Here is a 21,018-nt window from a genome sequence, read left to right on the forward strand (position 1 = left end):
CAACATTAGTATTATCTTTTCATCGCTACTGTTGATGCGTTGAAATTAATTTTAAAAAGATGTAGCTAATAAAACTGATAGGTAAGCTCTAACAAGACAGAAATAGGACACATGACTTCCACATCATTATATAAAAAGAAAAGAACCAAAGAAAATAGGATCATTCTGACAAAATACAGGAAGAAAGCAACAATAATTAACAGAGTATACAAAGAATAGGAGGATAGGAATAAACCCAATCTAACCTATGACACTATACATAAATAGGTTAACTTCCCCCATTAAAACAAAGACTCTCAGACTGAGCAAAGAACAGTTTAAATGTTGATGAAAAGAGACATCTAAAATGATACCAAAATGATGACAGTGAAAGAATGGCACATCAAAGATATATCGGGAGAATGCAAACAATAAGAAAGCAAAGGAGGCACTTATTAACATCTGACAGAACCCAAGGCAAAAAATTTAAATGGAACAAAGGTGAATATTTTTGATGATAAAGTTCACAAAGAAGATAGACACCATGATCCATTACCACCTAGAAACAAAGAAACAAATATGTATGTGTAAATCAAAAACCAGAAGAAATATAAAAGAGTAAAATATAATCATGGTGCGAAATAATAACATTTCCCTGAGAATATTTTATCACGTGCAGAAAAAATAAAGGATAGAAACATCTTGAATAATATCATTAATAATTTAAGTGTATTAGACCTAGAATCTTACATCCTAAACGAACACAGTCAAACCTTTGTATCTTATGCATTATTTTAAAATTATTTTTAAATATCCACAGGACATTCAGAAAAACTGTCAAAAAGACAAATATTACTAAGTTCTGAAAGGCACAATTCTTTCATTTTATTGAGGTATAATTGACATATAACATTATATTAGTTTCGGGTGTATACTGTGATTGAGTATTTGTACATACTGCAGAATGATCGCCATGATAGTCCAGTTAGCATCAGTCACCATACAGTTACAAAGTTTTTCTTCTTGTGATGAGAAGCAAAAAGTACAATTCTTATAGGACATGTTTTTTTACCATAATATATTAAAACTGGTAAAAAAAATTAAAAATATGGATACATTAAAAAAATTCTAAATAATTCTTGGGTCAACTATAAAAACAAATACTCCAAGCAGTAAATCAGAAGAAGAATGTATTCTGTGCAACATATTTTAATACAGGAATACAAAATTAGATAAACATTAGAAAATGTATTAAGGCAATGTTTACATTAAATAGGTTAAAGGAGATTATATTCCAGAAATTAAGGAATTTGAAAGAGCCATTGTAAATGAAAAATGCTGACTAAAGAGAAACAAAATGAGACTTCTTTAACATGAAAATATATACATACTAAACAAAATGCAATAGAGTCAGTTTCCATGAAAGTCAAGAATAAGATTAGGATGGGCTCTGTACCCTTAATAAAATTGTTCTATGGGGTCCAGTCAACGCAATAGGACAAATTTTGCAAAGGAAGAGACAGAATAATCATTATTTGAAGATGATATGATGTTTATTTAGAAAATCCAAGAGAATTATCCAAGGAACTATTGGAATTAAAATAATTCAGTCAAGTTGCCTGATAAAATATAAATACATAGAAAAAATAGTTTATTTATATGTTAGCAATAAAAAATTAGAAAAATGAAATGAAAAAATTTGATTCACAAAGCGAGCAGGTTAATATATGTGAAGCACTAGCAGAGTTCCTAGTAGATAAGAGGTTATATAAATATGCTGTAATATTAATAATAATATCGATTTTATAAATTCCAAGAGGTGAAATTAAGATTTCAATTCCAAAACAAAAGATATATTTGTAAGATTCTTGATTTATATACTCAAATTATTCTTTAACTGTTTAATTCAAGTATAATATACATATAGAACTCTGGTAATCAGTATCCAGATGAAGAAATAGAACATTGCCAGCACCCCCAAAGTCCTTTGCATGTCCTCTTAGTCTCCAGTTATCTTCCTCCTAAGGGTATTTCTGACTTCTGACAACACAGACTATTTTTTTCTGTTTTGTATGTCATATGAATGTAATCATACATATGCACTCTTTTGTGTCTGGCTTCTTCAGCTCAGCATTGTTTACAAGATGTACCCACATTGCTTGTGTGCTTGTGCATTATTCATATTGCCGCACAGTATTTTATTGTATGAATGTACCACAATTTTCCATTCTTCTGTTGATGAGCAATTGGGTCGTTTTCCATCTGAGGCTATTATAAAAAGTGCTGCTGTGAGCACTGTAACATATGTCTTTTGGTGGGCATAGGGATGTTTTCCCATTGCATACATGCCCAGAGTGAAAAGGGCATGTGTGTTCATTCATCTCTAGCAGATAGTGCCAGGAAGTTTTTCAAAATGCTTATACCAATTTACACTCTGGCAGAAGTGTGTGAGAGTTCCAGTTGTTCCACATACTTGTCAACACTTTTTCATTTGAGCCTTTCGAGTGGACATGTAGCAATACTGCATAATGGTTTTAGTTTGCATTTCCCTGATGACTAATGAGTTTGAGCACCTTTTTATGTTTATTGGCCATTTTGATGATCTTGCAAAGTGATAATCAAGGACTTTGCTCATTTTTAATAGTCTCTTCCCTATTGATTTGTAAGAGTTCTTTATATATTCTTGTTAGAAGTCCCATGTTAGATATACATATGTATATCTAATTCCTTAGATTGCCTTTTTACTCTCTCATTGGTATCTTCTAGTGAACAGAAGTATTGTTTTAAAAAAAAATCTTGGCCAACTTCACGGTCACAAAGATGTTGCTCTCTGTTTTCTTTTAACCAAATTGCCTTTTTTTTCAGTGCCATCAAATTATTTTAAGATCTTTTTTCCCATGACTGAATATACAAAAATAATGGAAGTAATATATTCTTCTACAGTAAAGATGGTTGGAATATATTAAAATCCACTTGAATTTTTGTTAAATAGTCCTCCAGAGCAACTTGAAGAAATGCAGGAAATGTTTCCACAAAAACACCCTTATAGAGGGACCTAGCATGCTTTTATTGCAAGTGTACCTGACTAACAATGACATATATTATGTCTTTGATATTTTTGTCTTGGTTATTCCAAAGAAAATCCTCTTGTGAAACACTGTGTGTTGTATTTGCTAAATATACAAATATCCAAGGGAAGGAACACCTTTCTTCCACTACCATGATAAGGCATTGCTCTCAAGCATGTGACAATGCCTTGTGTTTTTCAAGTGTGGCTTATGGCATGATCTGCTTGAAGATCCTTTATACCTAATATATCTAGTGTTAAATAAAGAAGAGAGTTCTGTGTGTTTCTGCATAATTTTCCAGTTTGGGATATTATGATATGTTTAGTCATCCAAATTTTTTTTCTCCCTCATGAATGATTTTCATAAGCCCATCTTTTATTCAATTGATGTTTTTTGACAGCGGCTTCCCATCCACTTTTTTTTCTCAGTCCCCTGGCTTTCTATCCTTCCTGGGGCTCTGTGAAGTCAGTCTGGGGCCCAGAAATGGGGCCTGCCTCTGCTGGGCACAGACCTTCCATTGTTTCACAGCCATAGGCTGATGCGGTTTACTGTCACAGTATATATCATCCACATTTTTTTCCAAAACTGCATTCACATCAGTCCAATTGTTTTCTCAGAGAGAGAGTCCTTCACCAGCCTGGCCGGTTCCCCACTGAAGAGCCTCAGTGCAGAAGCAAAGCTCTGGGATTCTGCAGGGAGCATAAATAGCCTTCATAATCTCATTTCCAGGGAAGTTCCACATAGTGTCACATCAGTGCCTGAGGCACTCGACCCTCCAGCCTCAGCCATGCTCCACCTGGACCCTGCAGGCTCAGGGAACTACCATATTTGCCCACTGGCTCTGGGGTGGCTCACCACAGCACAGGCTGATGACCCCATATTCCTTTTTAAAGTAGATGAATGGCAAAATACACAGACACCAAATATGAATAAATTGCTTGTTTCACTACACACATCCAGGCCCTAGCAACTTCCCAACTGGCCAGAATACCCTACCTTTTGGTAGAATGTAATTGGCCTTAAAGTAGGCTTGAGTGGTGCCTGACCTATTTCTTTAATAACTAGACATTTGCATCATTTACCAAATCGGACACTGTTCACAGAATGACCTGTTATTCCATACTACATTAATATCATCTCTTTGTTTAGTGGTAGTAATGAAGTGGGGAGGTGGACACATCCTATCCATTAACATTAGTATTTCATCTGTCTCAGGGTGGCCTGTGGCAAGGCCATGCTCAAGCAAACTTGGAAAGACAGTTTAAAAATAATAACAGATAGCATTTGCTGAGCACTTATTAAGACCCTGTGCCAAGAGCTTAATGTGTATTATCTCAGTTAATCTTCCCAAAAATTCTATGAGGTAGGAATGATTACACTGATGTTCAGTGAGGTCAAGAAAATTTCCAAAAGGAACCTAGGCATTAAGTGTTGGAACTGAGTAAGTGCTAGAACCAGGACTGAAATCCAGAAGGCAGACTGCATCTAGCTTTCTAGCCATGCACATATATCTAACAGTCATTCTGCACAAACCAATTTTCTGTAGATGCAAAATTGTTCCCAGTAGAGCTAGAGTATTGTAGCAATCCAAAGCTCACAATATAATTGCATAATGTAGTATAAAATACTTTGTGATCTAGCCCTTACTTTTATCTGCAACCTTCAACATTTATCTTAGATTTTGTGCCTAGGAGAACCATACTACTTCGCTGCCCTGAGAACTTCATGCTGTTCATGGCTTCCTGTCTTCAGACATACTATTCTCTTTGCCTCAAATACCCTTCTACCTTGATTACCTGGCAAATTCCTTTAAAACCCAGCTAAGACATCACTCCTTTCAGTTAACTTCCCCTAATTTTCTGACATTGTTAATCATTCTATCCTCTACATCAACCTTTGTCCTTTTGACAAAGCTGTATTGAACACTCTTTCATTCAACATGAACATTCTTTCCAGACACTAGCCTAAATACTGGGAGAGGGAGAGTCAAATAACACTTTTGCAGAAGGAGGACCATGTGCTAAAGCGTGGACATAAACTAGCTACTGCCAGTAGCTCCTACCATCTGACAAGTATTGATTTTTGGCAGGTAGGGGTGGGCGAGGAGAGAAGTGTGACAGGGCAGTCTGATTCAGCCCACATCTAGGAATCAGAGCTTTTCTGTCTGTGGAAAATAAGAGCTGGTAATCCAGCTGGGAATTTATATGAATCAGTGTTCTTGCTGTGGAATAGGATGGCATCTGTTCAACATCTTGGATTGATTTTGAGTCTTTCTGGGGAGAGGATTTAGGACCATCACTGAGAGTGTTGTTTGATAAAGAGATGTTAAGATATTCTGCGCACAAGTTGTGCTCGCTGTGGAACCAGGGAAAGGCCATTCTCCTCACTTCCACATAACACCAAACACGGATGTAGTATCTTGAGTGGTGGCTTTCAGCACATTGGCTGGTAGCCCATTGGGCTGGGGATACTGGCATTTTCACTGTGGGCCTCATCAGCAGGGGCAGTGCAATGGCCTCATGACTAGAGGGCATTAAAGAGAGGGAACAAGAGCAAGAAGGGAAAGAAGGGTGAATGCTGCGTGGAGAACAGTGGTGGACAGACTGGTTCATGAACCTATTGAGATACACCTGGACCCTTCCACTTGGAGCTGAGGCAAAAGCATGAATTCTGGGCAACTGAGAATCATAAACTGTAACTACAGTTACTGAGTTCTGGGGACATCTGAGTTAACCTTTTCTTTTGCTCTTACAGAATTGTGTCTTACTCTTTTCTGTATCACAGGACCTAACACAAAGCCTGACACAGCTGACAAAATATTTGTGGACTTACTTAATAAAGGAGCTGGGAGGAGTCAGAGGAGAGAGGGTGGGAGCATCATACATATATGAACATGCTTAAAAGGTGATGATTTCATTCTGCCCAGATCTGGAATAGGAAACAGAGATGGGATCTGTGCTATGGGTTCTGGCCCCTTTTGATTCTGTCAGCATGTCAGTTACTGAGACAAATTCCATGGCAGTTAGAAAGGGAACAGATTGCCAAGACGAAGAGGAGGGAACAATTGGTCTTGACCTTCTACAATCCTGAGGTTCCCAAAATTAAGGGGAACTGAAAATATCAAAGGGTGAGGAGGTACCTAATTGTAGGTCCGATGGGAGGAAGAAGGCTGTAGGCGGGGGTAGACAGTGTCCTAAAGATAAACGTCACCCTGAGAACTTGTTTTTTGTAGAAGGGGTAGGGATAACTATCTACAACTTAAACCGACATGGGGGTACTTGAGGCAGAGAAGAGTAGGGGATCCTGGGGATCAAGGGTCACCTTTTTGAGTAGGCAATATTTCCCTCATCCTTGTAGCCTACCCTCCCTACCAACAAACATCTGCTGCCTCGATGCCACCCCAGAGGCAGCAGGAGCATGTGGATCAGACACACGCCTACCTCCGAATGTTCTGTGGCAGCCTGTGTGGTTTTAGCCTCCTGATGCTGATCTGCGTGTCCCCACTGAACTGGGTGCAGTTCCTGGTGATCAAGAATGGCCTTGAGCTTCATGCGGGACTCTGGACTTCATGCAACCACGAGCTGTGCTGGAGCCATGCACCTAAGCCACCATGTGAGTGCCACTAAATTAAATGCCACAGGCCCCCTGTTTCAGAGCTTTCTGTTGCACTGGCCTTTTACCTTTCTTCCTCCAAGATCTTTTGGTCCTCACTGCTCCCAGTCCAGGATGGCTCTCAGCCAGACTGTGAATGTAGCCATCCCTTCCTTTGGTGTCCTCAGTGTACCCTTTCTCCCTCCTACCCCAAATTGTTCCCTGTCTCAAAGTAGGAGGTGATCCTCTCTTTACTCTCTGGGAAGAACTCTATTGTCATTTATAAGCTGTACTGTGAAGCACTGTGATTTTATTCTAATGTGGCTTGCAGAAATAGAAGAGAAGCGATCCATCAAAGCTGGGAGGTAAAGCAAAGTGTCTCAACATTGATCAGGTTTAACTTTTAAGGTCAGCTTGCTCTTCTGCTAACTGTCAAAGATAATTTAAATATGTATCAGATATGTAGTATAACAGCTGCTGGCTATTTAGGGTAAATCATTAATGTCAAATTTTAGATGAATTTAAGTAAATCTGTAAAGGCAACACAAAATATTTAAAAACAAGTTTCTAGGTCTAGAAGATACATATGGAAGTTTTTCAATCAGAACCAAGACTGAGAGGAAAGACATAACTACATTAAGTGGTTTCCCAATTATCCACAAGAAATAGGTTTACACAAAGCAACAGGCATTGTGAAAGAAAACACATGTAACTAAGATGTTTATTTCTCCTTCTCGGATAAGCCGTGCTCCCAGATGCTGGCAGTGGGGGACGTACCTAGGTTCAACCTTGAGGTAGAACATTAGTCATCTGGCCACTGTCTGTGGCATTTGGACCTAAGGGGCAGGACCCCAAAGCAAGATCTTTGGAAGAAACTAAAATCAAAGACAGGCACACAATTCAACTGCATCTGCGACTAAAAAGAAAAACCAGGGAAAATGTTTGCAACAAATATGAAAGATAAAAAGTTAATGGCATTAATATATAAAAATGATTAATTTTATAGAAAAAGACAAATATCCAAATAAACAAATTCTTTATAAACAGACAATTCACAAAATAGAAACTACAAATGTCTAATATACATAGGAAAAACTACTTTAAACTCAATTGTTAACGAAAGGCAAATCAAATGGACAATGAGAATTTTTCACCCATGACATTAACAGATTTTTTAACTGGTAATGTACAATGCTGTACACTTCATACACACTGAGGATAAGGAAATGGGTATAACCAAAGCAATATGATTATGTATATTGAGATTTACATACTCACTAATTCCATTTCTAGAAAAATGGAGTAAAAAATATAGACATAAAAATCAGTCGGCGATTATATTTATGTAACCATGTACCCATGCTAAAATTCAGGACTTGAGATTATTTATTAAATCCTTAATGAGTTAGGATCTTAAAATTTTGTCACTTTTCAAGTAGCAAGTAGTTTATTTCTTGGAGCCTTGAATTCACTCACGAGATCACCTGCTAATGGTTTAGAGAAAGTCAGCTAAGGGACTCCTTTAAGTACAAAATTATAAGTCAGGCATCCACCCTATTTCTAGACCATTCCAAGTTTCTGTCCTGGACTTGCTTCAGGCCATAGTGCCCCTGCACCTACTTCACCTGGTTTTAAAGGACTGAGAGCCTTTCTGCTGCAGCTGTTGCTAGTGGGGTGAAGAAGGGGTGGGCAGCAGAGGACACTTCACTTTGACTCCGAGGTCGCAGGTGCGGAACAGACCTTCTGTTACTACCCCCGCCAGCACAGGGGAGATCAGACCCTAATGGAAAGAAACGTGTTGCCACGGAGAGTCACTTGAACTTGTTTTGCAGAGTGGGTGGGGAGAAAGGGAGGGTCTTAAAGTTCAGGCCCTGGGCTCTAGAGATCTGGGGCCTCGGAACCACCACAAAATAAACACCACCAAGCTGTGTGGGATGCTTTGTTCTGGCCCTCCAGCGGGGTTGCCCGGGTACTAAGTACTAAGCAGATTTCACAAGCTCCTCCGGAGTGCTAGGTCCCCACCCAGGATCTTTCCATTCCAAAACTACCTTCCTTGCACACTTCCCTTGAATCTGGGGAAGTTTTGTCTTGGCTTCATGTGCCTAGAGAGCGCAATGGCAGCAGCGTGCAGGTTTAGATTTGGCTGTGCATTAAGTGGGCTGATTCCCCAGCTTGTCTCCAAAATGAATATCTTCTTCATCTTCAAAATCAATATCCACACCCTACCTCTATCCCCTCAATCTAGCTCCCCATAGTTAAAAGGAGCACTTTCCCTGTCCTGGCTTTGATTTTTGCTGAAGGGCCTAGGGTGTCCCACCATCAGATCTCTTTGGAACAGCTGAGTACCAGGTGCTTAGCTTTATTATGGCTGACTTCTCTCCCCTACAACTTTCTTCTCATGTTATCTTGGCCTCCCCACTGCTTCCTCCCAGGTGCTAACAGCTGTAAAGGAGAAGAACATCTAGTGTTAACAAAGTCTGTTTGTGCATAATGTTACTGGAGATGATGGGTCCTTGGTCTGGTTGGGAGAAAGAATTCAAGAACAGACACAGAAAAGCTGATGAGCATTAAGGGTTTACTTGGAAAGTTAAAATTCAGAGAAAGACAAGAGCACATCTGAGGGTGGTGTGGGGGTGGGGGGCAGACCCAGAGGGGGTTCCGCCAGAGAACAGTAGGGAGCCTTTTTTATAAAGGGAGATGGATATTCACTGAATGAGATTAGGTTTCAAAGGGGGACAGGTGTAGTCTTCCTGGAGTTCAGGCCTGCCCCACCCTTTCTTTGCTGGTGTGAGGGATTTTTTACTGTATTTGTCATGGCTTGGGGAGGCGGGATTTTTACTATGCTAATAACAGAGAGGTGTAATTTTTACTATGGTAATATCTTTTGAGGTGAACATTTGGTCAACTTCTCCTCAGTGTTGGAACCAGCCAGTTTTGGCCAGTCTGTTTTCTATAGCCTGACTCCACATCACGCAGGAAGAGCTTACACAGAATGTGTAGAATATAAGCAAGCATCTAGCCGATGTAAACACCAGCCAAAGTCCACCCCCACTTCCCTGCTCGTGTCTGGCTCTCTACCGACCACAACAGTAAGGGTGGGGTGGCATATGGCCCTAACTTACTCACTTTCCAAAGCCAAAGCTTTACTTTCCTAACCGTAAAAGGGATCCTGCCCATCAGTCACGGACTGCCAAATGGTGAATGTTCCCAGTTTACTGAGAACTGGGGAACACTACTGCTTTTGGGTTGGTTTCTTGCAGTGTTGGTAGCTTTTACATCGTACCTGATGGTGCTCTGAAGTGCTGAATCACTGGATGGGATGATCCTGAGAACACGGCAAGGATCTCACCAAATTTTTCAAATAGTTTGGACTTCTTCCTCTTCCCATGGCATTAGCTCCATTGCCTTCAGGACACTGGGAGGCTTGTCTTGCTATTCTTGCAACCTAAGCTCACATCAAAGCCTTTCATTAAGCAGGCTTGGATAACAGAAATGTTTGGATGCAGGTGACCCACACGGCTGTTCCTTCTATCTTGCGCACTCCTTACTCCCTGGATCAAGGCTTGTTACTGACACAAGTAGGGCCTTTGGTAACTTAGGTCCTAAGATATTTGAAATTTTGATGGGTAAGCAGTTGTAAAAACTCATTAAAAGCTGAAGTAGGTTTTGGTCTTGCTGGAGAAGGAGGCTTGAAGTCAGTTTTAGGACCTTTGTTCTGTTAAATGAATTTAAAAATTATGAAGTTAACCAAATGCAGCTGTTTTGATTCTGAAGCAAAGTGTTTGGTTTGGTTAGATAATTTGTTGTGTACATTATGACTGTGAAACTTGGTTCCTTCGAGATTTCCTTTGAGGATATATATAGGAGCTTGAAATAATTACAGTACAGGAGTTAGAGTAAATGTAACTTGATTTTGTAGTCACAGGCTGACAAGGCCTGTAAATGTCAGATACATTGAAAGAGAAAAAACAAATAGAAACGAAGTCCAAAGGAACATAATTCCATACTGCAAATCTTTCCTTTGCAAGTTGCTCCTTTGAAGTTGTGAGAGATCTTGTTTATTAGTTTTAGGAAATGAGGGGCTAAGGTACAGAAGGTTGTAAGAAGAACATGGAATCACAGTTTTCCCCTCATGGTAGAAGAAAGAGCAGACTGTAACATATTCTAGACAGGAGTTGGACTGATACCGTAGTGTGCTTTTGTGTTATCAGAAACCATTTGAACTAGCATAAGGTAAAGAGTGAACTTATTTATAAAGATTCCTAAGAATTTCATGGACTCCTAAAGGCAGGAAGTTTGTTGGACCTTAGAGGATTCCAGATGACACTGGGACCTCAGATGACGAAAATCAAGCCAGCCAGTCACTCAGTGTCTCTGGAGTGGCTTTGTCTCTGATCTTTGTTTATGCTTTGTTTTATCTCTGTAGCTCAGTTTTTCCTGTTTATTAGTGTGTTAAGTGCCCAAAAAGGGATATCCTAGTTTAGCTTATATCTTCTTGGTTTAAGCAAGCAAAAGATGAAATTAGTCTCATTAGTCCCAAATCCAAATTTTTAAGCAGAAGAATCAAATTGGTCCAACATGGGTCAGATTGCCTTCCTAGATCCAATTAGCCATAGTCAGGCAGGCTACAGGCAAAGGACAAGGGCTGCCAGGGCCTGTGGAGGATTGTGAGCTAATGCCATAAAAGATGCCTGTCACCCTGGGCTTCGTAGAGCTCAGTCTGGGCTCATGGTTCTGACTGGCTACATGTACTGCTAATTCTGAATGACCCAGTTTTCAGAAAATGTGCTACTCTTGGGTTATCATGTTTAAATATGATAAATATGGCTAACTTGTTAAAGTCACAGAGTAACCTCCCTCTGTGGGTAAGGGTGTAGTTTCTCTTCCTAGAAATTACTAATTTTGATTATGTTAGCAAGTGGTAATTTCTAGAGAACAAAATAAAACTTGGACTGGGATAAGAAGATAATTCCTTCTCTTTGGGTTACTTGGCCTCTGGACTTGGGTTCTTAGGCACAGAAGTGCTTAGAGAACTTTCATTGGCAGAGATGAGCTGGCCCCTGCTACACTGAGACAGGAAAGAAGCTAGACAAGGAGGCACCCTATAAAGGGTATTGAAGATATTGCTGGGTCTTGATATCTCTGAAAAGCTATATCAACTTGCAGTTGTAAGTTATCCTCTATTTCTTAAAACATTACTGGGGAAGTCAAGGGAAGGATTTGTTCCATATTAGGGATGTGGTAGCAAACGGTAAGGTTTAACACATTCCTTTGTATCTCCTACAAACATCCAGTCTGCAGTGGCAGAGCCAGAGAAGCAGAGATCTGGAACCAGGAGATGAGGGAAGAAGGGGTGTAAGGCACCTGCAGAAGAGCTTTGGAGCACAGGAACTTCAGCAGTCCTCTCCTTGAACAAACATGAGGGGGACCTTGAGGGATTCCCAAGGAAAAAAAAGGGATATTTTTGGGGTGTTAAATCCTTGTAATCCAGTAAATCGGGGCTTGAAATCACTACAAGATAGGAGTTAAAGTAAATGTGACTTCATTATGTAGACACAAGCTGACAAGGCCTCTATATGCCAGGTATATTTGAAAGAAAAAAAATTAGAAACAAACTCGAAGTCCAACAATGGTTCAGTCATTAAGCAAGGTATGTTAATATGCTAGATTGTTTTGGAGCCATTAAAAATGATGTTTACAACAGGTGATCTGGGAAAAATCTTACCATATAATCTTAAGAAAACAATCACAATATTCAGTATCATATATGCAATGTACAGTGGATAGAAAAATAGTAGAAAGAAACAACTAAAATGTTAACAGTGGTTGCCAATGGTTAACTCAGGAGTGGGACTGTGGCTGATTTTCTTCCTGCTTTTTGGTACTTTTGTGGTGCTTCCAGTGCTTATATTGAGCATGTATTACTTCTAGAATTAGAATTAGAAACAAAAGTTTTAATCTGTGTTGTAATGTTAGAGTCACACCTCTTACAAGCTAGTTTACATCTGAGTTAATGTGTTAATGCACTGAGAATTATTTGTATATTATCTTAGTTTCACCATGAAGGCTTTGCCTTCATAGTAAAGAAATTCCAAGTTATCAATAAAGAGCTGGAAAGAAGACCTTCATTTGTGTCCCGGATGCCACATGTATAGACGAACAAAGACGCAGTTCAGGTTCATCCTCCACCGTCCTCACTCCCTTCTCCAAGTCTCTACGAATTCTGGTTTTCTTACGAGGGACTCCCCGCTGGACTAACCAACCTCTCCTTTCTCCTTCTCCTTGGCAGATTACCTCCAATATTCCAGGGCCTTCTTCCTCCTCTCTGTCCTCACCATACTCATTGCCCTTGCCTGGCTCTTTGGCTCTTGCCTCCCTAGAAGAGGAAGCATGACTACCCACTTGGATCTGAAGGTCTCCATGCTCAGCTTCAGCTCAGGTAGACCTAGCCTGCCAGGGGAAGACCGGGCTAGAACTGTTGAGGGAACCAAGTGTCTCTGAAGGCCTTCCATCCTCTTTTTCTGGTGTCTTTCCTAGTCCTCAGTATCATATCGAGTTGCCAGATACCTGCCCTATCTTACTGTATAAAACATACTTTGGCTGACTTATGCCAGGGGAGAGGCAGTGTCTCTCTCTTGCCTATCTTGATGAACCCCCAAATTTTGATCTTTTGGCATTTGGAAGCAGAAGAAGAGTAAGGGGTAGCAGTTAAGGCAGACTGAAGACACTGATGGTCTGTGACATCTTTTCTTCCGGTCCTAGCCATCTGCTTGCTCTTCTGCCTCGTCCTATTTCTGGCACAAATTCGCGGGCATATGAGGGATACCATGGATTCAGATCTCCTATGGACCTATCATTTTAATTGGTGGGGTGTCTTCTTATACATATTTGCTGGTGAGTCAGTCCCTTGCCTTATGCTAAAAGGATGGGGGGGAATTACTTCTTGAAAGGGAGGTAAAATCTAAGAGAAATAGAAGCACTAACTACCCCTATGCAGAACATTTATCTGTTGAAAGGCAGTGTGGTATGGTGAAGAAAGCATGGATTTTGGAGTCTAAAAACCTAGAATTATTAACCTGTCCCACCACAAACTGAGGCATGGACACCTTGTGTCTTGCCTAAGACCACACGGAAAGCAGTGGAACTACAATTTGAATCCAGGAGGTTAAAACTTTGTCCAAACCATGTGAGAAATATTATAATGCAATGGGAGCAAAGGAGGGCAAAGTAACTCTGCTGTGGGAGAGGTGGGTTGGCTTCACTGAGAAGAAGTCTTTGAACTGCATTTTTAAAGGATGCATAAGACTTTTAAAAGCCAAAAGACCATCTGTCTGTTAGAGGTCACCTCAAATTCTTCTCTTCTCCTAGGGATCATCTCCTTCCTCAACTACATAACTTCCAGATCTCCTCCCCTTGATCAAAATGCCCCTGTGACTCCCACAGAGAAGTCAAGGCTGGGGATTGGCCCAGTTCCTGCAGCATTGCCTGCTGAAGATGAAGGGCCAAAGTCTGAGACAGTCTCCTAACATGGAAGAGAAAAACCTACCAAATGCAGAACTACGATGGGGATAGGAAAAGCCAACTATTGTCTGTCTTAAAAATGGTGGAGGAGCTAACTGAGTTGAGAATATTGTGCAGATTCTAGGAAACCCTTCTAATATCATGTTCATATTACTGAAGGAGAGAGCATTAAAGCTGTTGAAATGTCCGTTGTGTGCATTCGGTCCAAAATATATATGACAGTCATAAAGAAAGTAAAGAAACTCAATAAAAAATTTCTAAAAGAAAACATCAGTATTTAGGGTCATACAGATGCAGTGTGTGGATCAGAGACCTCTTTGGGCATCAGGGATCTTGTGGATCAGAATGGTCTGTAAGAAAAATGTCACTTAATTGTGTTTTGAATTTTTCTTTATTATGTGTGATTTGGGGCACACTCAAGATAGAAGGCACTTGGACAATTTGTTGAATCTGACTGGAGACCATTATCAGAAATGGAATGCACACCAGTGGAGATAATAACTACCACCCAAACAAATTGATAGGGGCTGGGGGTGTTCTGGGGAATCTATGAGGTACAACTTCCTATGAGGATTGGTAATTTGAAACCCTTAGAGTCTATTATGTGAGCCCACTGCTTCTCCCTAGGCTGGGAGATACCTTAACCAGGTATTTAAAAACTGTCTGAAATTCTATATGAAACTTATGCATGCAGTTTTCTGTAAAGAGGGCAAAAGACTCCACCAGATTCTTGACAGGCCTGTGACTCTTGCTTCCTTAGGTATCAGTTACAATTTACTGAGCCAAGTGGGGATAACAGACTTTTTTCCCCACCTAAATGTATACATGTGGACCAAGTTAAAAGATTTTTAACTTACCCTGTAAGACTAAGCAGGGGATGGGGGCCTCAGGCGCTCTCACAGATCTTCTGATGACTAGAAATCCCTTTTGAATCCAGTCCAGATTCCATGCCAAAAGCAGCTGACATTCAATTCGACCTTTATTACTTTGGTAGCTGCCACTACTAGGCTATGATCTGAGGTCCATTCTTCTCCTCCCCAGGCCTGCAGTGGAATGGACTACAGTGTCCGGCTTCATCCCTTCCTGCTGTTAAAGATAAGCCCTTCGGTCCTTTGTGTTTGATTTAGAGATTTACTAGTAATCCTTTGTAGAAAACAACTATTACAGACATGGAGCACTTCTGTAGTTCTTATAAACCTGGTCTCTGACCAGTAGCTCCCATGCATTTCCAGATGGAAACTGGTAGCCGATTAGGTTACTATTTCTGCCATATGCATGTGTGCACCCACACACAGAGACAAGTGGACAAACTCACATAATGTATACATGTGCCCAGCTTTGACCCTGCCTTAGAAAACCTCTTCTCCATGTCAGTGTCTCTTTCTATCAGGTGATCTTAGTTAGTTATTACAGAATGACTGGTTCTTCCTTACTTCAAGTGGCCCCATTTCAGAGGCTTTTCAAGCTATTCTTGAGTCTTTGTCTGGTTGTAAGAAGAGGCATGTAGTCAAGACCAACTCCCTGACATTGTCACCATTCACACACTGAGAATACCCCACACGTTGACTAATTAAGGACTCACTGGTTTCACAGGCTTTATTTATAATTCAGCCTGCTTAAATTGAGCTAAGTACTACTGACTCTTCAGGGAATGGAAGTTTTAAGTGGGGTGAGGAGAAGGAAGCAGGTCTGAGTGAGAATGGAAGGTGTTAGACACTAAGAAGGCAGCAATAAGTGCCCTGGCTATTAGGGGAGAACAGACAGTAATTTTAGCTAAATTTTCTACTTCACTAGCGGAGACTGATCTTATAAGCAGAGGGAACCTTCCATTGTTCCTTTAGAAACTGAAATTTCTCTCCATTTTCTCCTTTCTTCCTTTGAATGTAGAGATTTTTTTTAAAGATTAAATGAATTTCCAATAAGATAGCTCAGTAAACTTGACACATCCCCTCTGCTCCAAATATACTGCATGATAGATGAGAGAGAGAGAGAGACAGAGAGACAGAGAGACAGAGAGACAAAGAGACAGAGAGACAGGTCAAAACAAGACAAGCATTTCCAGAGACCAGAAAAATAACAATATCACAAGGCTATGATTTGAGTTAAGTCACAGACTCAATGGGCTTTAAGTCTGAAAGTAAGCAGAGGTGAACAGGAAGATAGCTCCTGTGGAGTGAAAAAGACTAAAAGTGCTTCTCAAAACACAGACTAGAGCCAGGTTCACAGTCTGAGCTCAAACTAGGCACTTATAAAAAGAAGCTGAACAAAAACTGCCAAGTACTGACTGGGGCTGTATCTTATTTGGAACTACAGACCCAAAGAGGTAAAAGGACAAAAATACAACCTTGCTTAACCAAACCACCCACTGGCTCATCAACTGGGTTTGCAAGATTCCCTGAGAGCAAAACAAAGTAGAAAATCTGAAATTCCATGTTATGAGAGTTGATTGTGGACTGGGGCCTTTGGCCAAAGTAAGAAAACCCCAAAACTAGTGGATGGAATGAGTACTGAGGGAGAAAAAGCAACAAAAATTGTTTTGTGCCTGTAAATAGGAATTCCTATGTGACTGTAAATAGGAATTCCAAACATGGGAAGAAATGTTTAGAATATGAATTTATTTCAGATTAATTTAGGATATATTATGATAAAATGAGTATTTTTAGGATACTCAAAGCAATATATGACAGAATCATAGAAATAAAGTAAGAACAGGTTGAAATGAAAAAGAACCAATTAGGAATCATGGAAATGAAAAATATAGTCATGAAATAAAAAATTCATCAGGAAAAATGTAGATCATATACTCAACAAATAGAAAATATTTTACTTACAGATATATCTGGAATGTTTGTAAAAATTGACCAAATACTATGTCTGAAAGAAAGTTTCAGTAAATTTCAAAAGTTATCAATAAATCTGTTTCCTAACCACAATACATTAAATTAGAATTCAATAAAAAGAGAGTGAGTTTTTTAAATTCTCTGTATTTTTAAGAGCTAAAAAATGTTACCTAAAAAATCATGGATAAAAAGGACATCACAGTGGAAATGACAAAATATTTAGAACTAAACAACAGTAAAGAATTACTACAATCAAAACCTATAGGTGCATTTATTTAAAACAAAACAAAAAGCAGAAAATAGTTTAAAATAAATGATTATAATTTATACTCATGAATCTGAAAAAGAACAACTAGATAAACCAAAAGGAGAAGAAAGAGAAAATTTAAAGTAAACATTAGTAAAATATGAAGAAGTCTTTAGGTTCAAACAATAACCTAAAATCTAGTTCTTTGGGGAAAAAACATCAAATAAAAGACAAAATATAAGCAAATTTAATTAAGATGAAAAAAGAAAAAACATTTAAAAATAATATAGGAATGAAAAGGAGGGCATACTAAAATGTATATATATTTATATATATGTTAAGCACATTTTGTTGTTTTAAATTTGTTTCCTTACTACTCCTTGTGTTATGCTTCTCTGTGTTAAAATCTTCCATGATGGTTTTAGATTTTCCCATTTTTTTCCTTGTAATCTTATAAGTGTCTACTTAATATTTTGGACCAAAAAGATATTAAATATCCAAATTAATCTGTGTGTTCAATGTAACACAAAGTCTGACAGAACTTTTTTTGTGGAGAATGACAAGTAGATCCTAAAATCTAGGAAAGTTCATTATTTTTTCCTTGCCAAGGGCCAAAAAAGAGTCACTCTGAAAAATAAGATGATGGAGAGATTTACCCTGCCTGACATGGAGATGACTTACCAAGCTATTGTAATCAAGACAGCGTGGTACTGGCACAGGTTTAAAGAAACAAATGGAACAGAACTCGTAGGTACATACGTATGTGGCAATTTGATGTATTACAGTGGTAGCGTTGAAACAAATGAACGAGGAAACTGTGGACTGTTCAACTAGCAGGGCCGGTTAAACTGGTTAAATAGGGAAAAAACAGAAAACTACATCCTTGCTCCATGATCACACTGAAAATGAAGCAGAAGTAGCATGAGTCATCTGGATAGATTTGAAGACCTAAATGTGAAAAGTGAAACTTTAGAGACCTCCACTGGGCCATCTGGAGGAAATCTGAGCGTCAGAAAGAATAATGACAGTAACAGATTATAACACTTAAAAATTTTTTTTTGAAAATCCACGAGTTTTTAATGATACTCAACAACAGAGAGAAATGGTGAAAGGGGGGAAAAAAGGCGGTAGATTTTCTTTGTAGAAGAATGCCAGCTAATAAATAGAGAAGGAATGAGAGAAATTGATGACCGTTATTTTTTAATCCCCCATATTATCAGGCAAGGATCACCAGGATATCATCATTAAAAAAAGGTTATCAGAAAACTGGATAAGGAGTTATTCATCCACAAAGTGGAAATGTACTGTTACAATGGAAAGGTTTGGCATTCACAGTCTTAACAAGAGGTTCAGCTTGGCACCACCAATGAAGGATGATCTAACATCACATGCTTACTGTGAGGCAGAGGGAGGTATACACCATCACTTGCGCAGTGTTTTTGCTAGAAATGTTGGACTTGAGTCTAAAGACAGAGTCACACAAATCCAAAATGTGAGGCCTTCTACTTGACAACTGGCCCAAACTATTCAATGATTTAATACAATGAACAACAGAGGGAAGTGATGGGATTTTTCTATTTGAAGAAGACTGAAGACATGAAACAGTCGGATGAAATTCATTGATTCTGGATTTTTAAGAAATGTACAAACATTTTTTGACAGTTGGGGAAGTCTGAGTTTGGAGACTCTGTTAGGGGTTGCATTGAATTCCTGTGGTGTCTTAACTTTTCTCAGGTGTAATAATAATGCTGTGGATATGTAAGAGACTATACTTGCTTCTTAGGAGATATGCTGAAATATTTTGAGGTGAAGTGCCATGATTTCTATACCCCTCTCTCAGATGATTTGGCAAAAAGGAAAAAAATATGTGAAGACAGAGAGTATGTAAAGCGAGTACGTCCAGATGTTAATAGTTGGTAAAAATAGGTAAGGGGTATAAAGCAATTCATTTTACTGTTCCTCAACTTTTCTCTGCATTTGAGATTTTACAAAATGAAATTATTAATATTTCTGAAAGCAGAAATGTAAAGAAAAGCAGTTTTTAAGATAAAAAATATATAAGTAGAAATTTAAAGAAAAGCAATTTTTAGGATAAAAAATATATAAGCCACAAAGAAAAATCTTGATAAATTTGACTATTTTAAATTTAAAACTTCTGTACAACAGAATATAACAGAAGACAGTCAAAGACATAAGCTAACCTGTGGGAAGATGTTCACTATATACACTATATAGCTGACAAAGGGTCAGCATTTAGAATATATAAAGAAATTCTATGTAAAGAAAAGGGAGAGATGGGGCCAAATGACCCAGAAGAAAAATTGGCAAAGGATCTGCATAAGTAGTTTACAAAAAGAAACCGAAGTGGCAATAACATAAAAAAGATGTTCAATTTCACCAGTGATTAGGGGAATATAAAATAAAGCAATAATGAAAAAATGTTATTATAATAATTGTAACACATATTATGATAAAGTTATTAATATAACAGTAAAATGTATAATTAAATACCATAATAAAATTATTATTATATTAAAAATCTGACATCATCAACTACTAATTGGAATTTTATGCTGGTGGGAGTATAAATTGGTTAAAAAATGCTTTGGGAAGCAATGTTGTAATACTCAGTAAACTGAAAGATATGTATATTCTATGACTCATTAATTATATCTCTAGATGTTAACCCTAAAGAAAGATTTTGTCATACGCATCAAGGGGCATCTGCTCAACTGTCACCTTTTCAGAGACACTTTCCCTGACCATCTTATCGAAAAGATTACTCCTTCCCTTCATTCTCTATGCCCTTCACTTGCTTTATATATTTATTTACTTTCTGTAAATAAAAATACACACCCTTCCTTATGGTAAATTGGATCATGGTATTTACTCACCCCTCCATATTAGAATTATACATCCATGCTCTCATCATGTGACTCTGCAAAGCCTCACACTATTGTTGGTGGGATATATTTCTCTGCTCCACTGGGCATAGCATATGCCATGCTTTGGCTAATAGAATGTAAGCAGAGGTGACCATGACAATTCTGAGCTGAGGACTTAAAAGGCATTGTGTATTTCTACTCACCTCTCTTGTGTGTCCATCACCCACCATGGGAAGAATGTGTCTCAGGCAGGCAATTTGTCCCAGAATGGTGAAGACATGTGAAGCAGGCCTAAACTTGACCTGGAGCCTGGAGTCCAGCCTAGCTGAGCCAAACATAGGTAAACTGAGTCATGATCAGGCAAATTAATCTGATCTACAGACCTATGAGTGAGAAAAATATTTGCTCTTGTAAGCCATTGAAAACATTGAGAGTGTTTATTGTGCAGCATCATTATATTAATAGCTGATCTGACATATCCTTCTAGAATTTAAACTTCATCACAGCAGGGATTTTGTCATTTTTTCACTGCTGTATGCTCAGTGACTAGAACAGTGCTCTGTATACATAGATGCTTAATAAATATTTGTTGAATTAATTATAATTAGTGCATTTGTACTAAAGCTATAAAACTATTGGTGATCCCAAAAGGCAAGGCAAGGGTTCAAGTATACAAAGAAATAATTACAGTTGGCTCTGTTATAAATGTAATCAGTCAAAAGCTGACACCAAGATAGAGTGAATGCCATCAGCAATCAAATAAGCAAGCTTATTCTTGAACCAGCAATAAATCCTTAGGAAGCCAAAGGATATTGATGAAAGGATCAGAAATAGAAGGTCCTACAGGGACTTCAATAAAATAAATATCTGCTCAGATATTACTGTCA

General features: G+C 38.6%; 1 protein-coding gene, 1 long non-coding RNA gene and 1 pseudogene across 2 annotated transcripts; 1 reads left to right on the forward strand and 2 right to left on the reverse strand.

The window, feature by feature from the left end:
- Window positions 1-2,859: 2,859 nt before the first annotated feature.
- LOC118923594 (NADH dehydrogenase (ubiquinone) complex I, assembly factor 6-like) lies at window positions 2,860-3,800 on the reverse strand (annotated as a pseudogene).
- A 2,524-nt stretch (window positions 3,801-6,324) lies between these two features.
- TMEM202 (transmembrane protein 202) lies at window positions 6,325-14,340 on the forward strand. Its single transcript, XM_036907799.2, has 4 exons — window positions 6,325-6,659; window positions 12,928-13,077; window positions 13,401-13,532; window positions 14,007-14,340. The coding sequence occupies exons 1-4, from the start codon at window positions 6,440-6,442 to the stop codon at window positions 14,162-14,164; spliced, it is 660 nt and encodes a 219-aa protein (XP_036763694.1). The 5' UTR covers window positions 6,325-6,439; the 3' UTR covers window positions 14,165-14,340.
- LOC130679630 (uncharacterized) lies at window positions 7,346-8,906 on the reverse strand. Its single transcript, XR_008992667.1, has 2 exons — window positions 8,264-8,906; window positions 7,346-7,554 (listed from the first exon to the last, which is right to left on the reverse strand). It is a non-coding gene; the product is annotated as an uncharacterized LOC130679630 (long non-coding RNA).
- Window positions 14,341-21,018: the final 6,678 nt, after the last annotated feature.

This window comes from Manis pentadactyla, chromosome 11, assembly GCF_030020395.1.
Source record: "Manis pentadactyla isolate mManPen7 chromosome 11, mManPen7.hap1, whole genome shotgun sequence".
Classification (NCBI taxonomy): domain Eukaryota; kingdom Metazoa; phylum Chordata; class Mammalia; order Pholidota; family Manidae; genus Manis; species Manis pentadactyla.